This window comes from Tachypleus tridentatus, chromosome 1 (assembly GCF_004210375.1).
Source record: "Tachypleus tridentatus isolate NWPU-2018 chromosome 1, ASM421037v1, whole genome shotgun sequence".
Taxonomy (NCBI): Eukaryota; Metazoa; Arthropoda; class Merostomata; order Xiphosura; family Limulidae; genus Tachypleus; species Tachypleus tridentatus.
In genome coordinates, this window is record NC_134825.1 from 8,162,521 (window position 1) to 8,168,520 (window position 6,000).

Consider the following 6,000-nt stretch of genomic DNA (forward strand, 5'->3'; position numbering starts at 1 on the left):
TTTCAAAGACTTTTAACTTGATCAACTAAACCATAAAGCCTTAATGGCCAGTTTTGATGTAATCTCTCTCTTCACAGAAGAAGTCTTAACCACTGAAGCTTGCAAGACAGCTTTAAAACTTTATCCAAGACCCCATCCCATTGATACACACCCCCAGCAACTAGTTAGTAACCTTAAATAATTCATTACTGCCAACACTATGTTCAATGACCAAAACTACCTACAAAACTAACTTAAGTATGGGGAATCCCATGTCACCAGTTCTATCCAACATTTTTATAACACAGATTGAATCTCAAGTGATCAGTTCAGCCTTACACCCCCCACTATACTGGTACAGGTATGTTGACAATATAATTACTGAATTCACATCTACAGAATAGTTTTTTCAACCACATTAACTCTATACACCCCAACATTAGTAAAATTTGAAACAACAGTTCTTTTCATGCTCTACACAGTGGAATTTGATCCAGAAGCATTTTTTATTTGATAACAAACAAAACTTCAAAACTAAATACTTTTTTAGCCATTGAATTTGTAGAAACAAAGCCACACAATAACTGTGTAGTATGTATCACACAAAGCATAAAACAATATAGGTGTCCAAATCTAACCAAACCATTGTATCATCTATTTATCATTTCTTGACATGCTGTTAAGCAGCACATTGTAGCTTAGTTTGCTTCAAAACTAATGCAAGTACAATCTCTTTCCTTTACTTACATAGGTACAGATGTATGTTCATACTTGATTTTTAACTTTTGGTTGTTCACAGTTTTCTTGTTACTTATCAATATAATATGAATTCGTGGGTGCAAGTTTTCACATGATGTATTTTATTAAGACTACATTTTACCTCACCTTGTCAACAGGTTTCACACTGTTTCAGGTTATCAGGTAAATCAATTTTATAACAATCACAAACTACTACTCTCACAAGGTAGCCAAATGCCTTGGCATCTACTTAATGATGCACATAAATGGATTAACAAGATTCATGGTGTCCCCATCTACCATCTAGCAAATCATCACTAATTTAAGTGATAAGACTTCATACAAGGCAGCTAGTCAATACCAACCACAAACTCTGGAGTTACTTTTTACCAATGAAGAGCAGAAATAACCATCACATAATGCCTCCAGGACTGACAGAACAAACAGGTAATATGACAGGTTTTAATACCATAATCCCAACATTGCAAACTGACTGTTCCAACCACCAGGCCCCCTGTCCTCCAAATAAGGAACTAAAATTTCATTTCTCTTTATCTCCACATATAGCAAAATGAACCTAATTATGGAAGCTATTCTTCTCCAGTTTTAGCTTTAGGAACCATGTTTTCATAAGGATCAATGATAAGTCTAAAAAACACAACATATCTACTGATGATGACCAAACTTGTTTGAAATATTGTACATTTGTTAATAAAAGTTTCTTTCCTTGTCCATCTCCAAACTTTACTTTATAAAAGTGTATTCCACATTAAATTTCAGATAGTGTACTAGCATCTTTATGTATAATTTAAGTATTAAATACTTATTAGATCTTTGAAGGCACAACTGAAGAAAAAAGATGTTGAAGAGTTAAACTCTTACAGATTTCTGTATATTAATACTACAATTTGTAGTCATTTGGATTAAAAATGTAACAGTATAGTAAGATTGGTAAATAAAAGGAAGATGGTAAGAGTTCTAAATTAAATCTTAGATGTAAATTTTATGACAGTGTTATAGGCTTGGTACATGTAATGCCCATGTTACTTTAGACTTTGGTATATTTCAACTTTCTGATAAATCATAAAACAGAATAAATGCATTGTTTTATTTAATAAAATAATGTATTCATTGTCTCTTGGTTTTTCAATAACAAGCATGTTTACTTGAACTTAGATTAATTAGTTTAAAATTCAGATTACAGTAAAAGGTAGGTTATAAAATAAATCAGGCTAAAGACATTTTATTACTGTTACATATACTTAGTTTAGTATACTATAATGTCCTATTTCTAAGTTATAATTAAAGAATCTTTAGTGTGAATACAAAGTAGTCATCAAAAAATACAGATGGTTGTATTAGACTTAACAGTAACAGTGTTGACAACAGGTAAGTGGTATATTTATTTTCAAGCTATAAATACAATAATTAAGACTAGTGTTCAAGTTAAGCATTCATAGTTTGTTAGGCATAACAGGTGCAATACGTAGGTCTTATTTGGGAACTCAAGTCTGGGATGCACTTTTAAAGGAATCCAATAATGAAGATGTAAATTTTTATGTAGAACTTGGAGGTTATTATAATTAAAGTAGAGATAACAGATAAAAAGTGTAGATTGTGTAAGTTGGTAGTAGGATTTCACGAAGAGCATAAAAACTTTTATATACAAGGAATACATCAGTTAACAATGACATTCAGGAAGTTAGAAAGAATAATATTAGAGTTAAAACGTGGTGAATTTTGTTATTATGAAACTATTCTACTGAGTAACAAATATTAGCTCTTGACTTCTGCAGATGAGGAACTACTTGAGGGAAAGAAAACAAAAGGATGACACAGATGATAATGATGTCATAGTTACAGGCAATTTCTTGACAAGGTATGTAGACAGGATAGTCTGTGGGGTAAAGAATTATGTTACCCTACCCAGGGACACAGGTGAAGAATATAAATGATAGAGTAGGGAATGTATAAGCAGGCTAGCAGAGATGTAGTTTTTATGGTGCATGTTGAAGCTAATGATGTAGGGAAAGTTAGGTCAGAGGAGCTAATTAACAAGTACAATGGGTTGATAAAGGAATTTAAAGTAAAATTAAGTTTGTCAAAAATACCACCTAGAACTAACTGAGGAATAAGTTACAAATGGGTCACTAGAGTTAAATGTTTGTGTTTTCCTTATTGCAATGTGAGGGCCTAGAAAACTACATGCAAAAAGAATAAGCAAACAAAAATTTAACATAGGAAATGAGTACAGTAGTAGTTATAAAGATAGGCTTAATTGTTACTATTGTAATGCTAGAAGGATAAGAAAGAAAAGATGACTTTAGATCATTGGTGGGAATGGAAGATTTGATATAATGTGAATAACTGAAACATGGTTAAACAGATAGTTTTGATGACAAAAAAAAGATTCTTTAAAATACACAGTTGCAGGCTATCTAACAGGGATAAAGTATTAAAAGGGGTGGCTTTATATGTAAAACATAAGTTATATCTTGTGGGTTGAGGATATCAAAAGAGAATAGCAAGGAGTATGAAACAATTTGAGTTTCTGTTAGTAAATACAAAGGGAAAGTGTTTTTTTTAATGGGAATTTGCCACAGACCACCAAATGATATTGATTAAATTACCGAGAAACATTACAATAAGATTAAAATTCCAGCTACGTGTGAAGTCATAATTACAGGTGATTTTAATTTCAGACACACATACTGGGAAATCCTAGAGTCAGACCATGATGAAGATAGGTTTTAGGAAACTATTCAGATTGGCTTTATTCACCACTTAAGTCAAGCAACCTACTAAAAACAATGATATTTTAGATGTATTGCTAACTTTTAACATAAAATGATTGAGATGGCAGAAATTGGAGAACATTTGGGTGCAAGTGATCACTGCTCTATTAGGTTTGATGTTTTGCTTCATATGAGGATAAGAAATAATGATATTTTAGTTATAAATTTCAAAGCAAAGTTTGAAGGAATGCAACAAGAACTATTTATTATAAATTGGGCAGCTGAGTTATTTGGAGATGCTGATTAGATATAGAAAATTTTTAAAAGATAATTTTTGTAAATATTTTAGGGTAAACACTCATTACTAGAAAGAAAATAGAAGCTGCAAGTATAAAAACCAAGTTGGCTCACAAAAAGTTTAAGAGAAAATTGAAGAAAAGTATCATAAATTTAAGGTATTTAAATTGACAAGGAGACTTAGATTATAGAATGTTAAGAAAGTTGGTGAAACAGGAAGTTAGAACAAAGATGTAACAGAAAAGGTTGACTGAAAATTAACAGTAAGAATTTCTTTAAATAAATTAATAGATGCTGTTGATTAACAAAAGGATTTAAATCATTTAGTGAGCTGGGAAAATAAATGACAGATAGGTTTTAATTATAATAAATGTAAGATAATACATGTGGGTTATCATTATTTCAATTGTAATTTGGATAGAGATATCATTAACAGTGTCAGGAAAGAACAAGATGTTGCTGTAATAGTTCATCAAATCTCTAAAGCCATCCAAGCACTGTGCTGTTGTAGAACAAATATTGTATACAAGTCTAAATAGGTTATAACTTCATTGTACAGCCAGTTAGGTCACATTTGGAATATCGTGTTCAGTCTTGGGCTCCTTACCCAAGGAAAGGTAATGAACTGTTTGACAGGTGCAGAGAAAGAGTTACTATAATAGGGCTCATGATAGAGGGATTGTCCTATGATGAAATACTGAAACCTCTCAAACTATTTTCTCTTGAAACAAGAACAACTGGTAGGAAAATCTGATTGAGATGTTTATAAGTTTAAACAGAAGTAACAGTGTTGGTGTATTATATTCTTTCACAATGGAATAGTAAGACTAGGTAACAAATATAAATTTTGGCAAGGTAGGAATTATCTTCAGCTAAGACAGAATGGTTGGTCTACAGAATTGGTTGCCTTCAAATGTTGTGGTCAAAGTAAATTTAAGAAAAAGCTTGACAAGTATATGAAAAATGACTGGCTTTAAGTTTGTTTGTTTTTAATTAATTTAATTCAGAGAATAGAGGAGCCAAGATGGGCTGATACATACCATGTTGTCCCAAAACATTATGTTAGTAACTAAAATGTTATGCATAATTCCCCTAACATCTCCTACGCATTTCCCAATCACTATTCTAATACATCAAAATTCATACGTCAGCCAAAATAAAAGTGCCTATTTGTGTTTGGTAGAAACTATGACTGCAACAATACTTTCTTTTTGCATTTTATTTACAGTTTATTATTCAAATATCTAATGTTGTCTTACTAGTATTTTTTTACTTTCTCCTCTATGTATTATTAGGCTTAACACTTGATGTAAATTATGCAGTCCCGAGTCAGTGGCAATAGTATCAGTATTAAAGAGCGTAACATGTTTTTTGAGAGAAGTAAAATTATAAACAAATTCCTAAAACGAAAATCCGTTACTCACAGTTGATCGTAAAATGTGTTAATGAAATTTTCCACCCGAAACGTCGCCATCTTTTGTTATATAAAACCTTACGCAATTTCCTTAAAACAGTCGAATATCGTCCTCACCGTATCACCTTATTTCTATTGATCGCTCTACTATAGCTGTTGACGTGTATTTAAACAACAAATATTACGTCATAATATTTCTGTAACATTAAGAAACATCTCTGTGAAGACTCTAAAGAGTGAAATATTTCTTAAAAAAAACACACAAAAACTGTATATATTATGCAGATTATTCATCCATTACATTTATTAGGATATATTTCTTAAATTGTTTCATTGCATCGTTTTCTCATTCTTACTGTAGAATAGAATATTTGTTAACTCTTTCTGACAAGTATTAAATGGGAAGAATTTAATCATAAATAATAACAGTTTGCTCGTCTGTTTGTTTGTACTTAAGCACAACGCTACACAATGGCTATCTTTATTGAATCCACCACATGTACCGGAACGCAATCTTTAACGTTGTAAAATTTATATGCAAAAACGGCTCGTTTGGGTTGAGAAAATATTTTACGACATCACTGATTTAACGTTGTAAGCCCACAAACTTATCGTTGAGCCAATGAAGGGCAAAAAATAGAAAGTACAATTATTATCAGAAAGTTTCACAATTCAGCGCGAAATATCTCACAGACTATATGGTAGAGGAAGGTGAAATAGCACAGAGGTGTTAAAATGATCATGCTGTTGCTAATGCAGCAATTGTCACATATTGTCCCTACTCCCCAGGAGCACTACTGCGACACTGTTCAAAATACAGTACTGTGCAAAAGTGTT

At 31.6% G+C, this 6,000-nt stretch overlaps 1 protein-coding gene across 1 annotated transcript in view; it reads right to left on the minus strand.

The window, feature by feature from the left end:
• The window catches only part of LOC143238765 (putative Bax inhibitor 1), a 30,881-nt gene extending 25,457 nt beyond the window's left edge, over positions 1-5,424 (minus strand). Inside the window, exon 1 of the mRNA XM_076479329.1 lies at positions 5,174-5,424. Within this exon, the coding sequence (XP_076335444.1) occupies positions 5,174-5,223 (50 nt within the window). The 5' untranslated portion in view covers positions 5,224-5,424. The remainder of the gene's footprint in view (positions 1-5,173) is intronic.
• Positions 5,425-6,000: the final 576 nt, after the last annotated feature.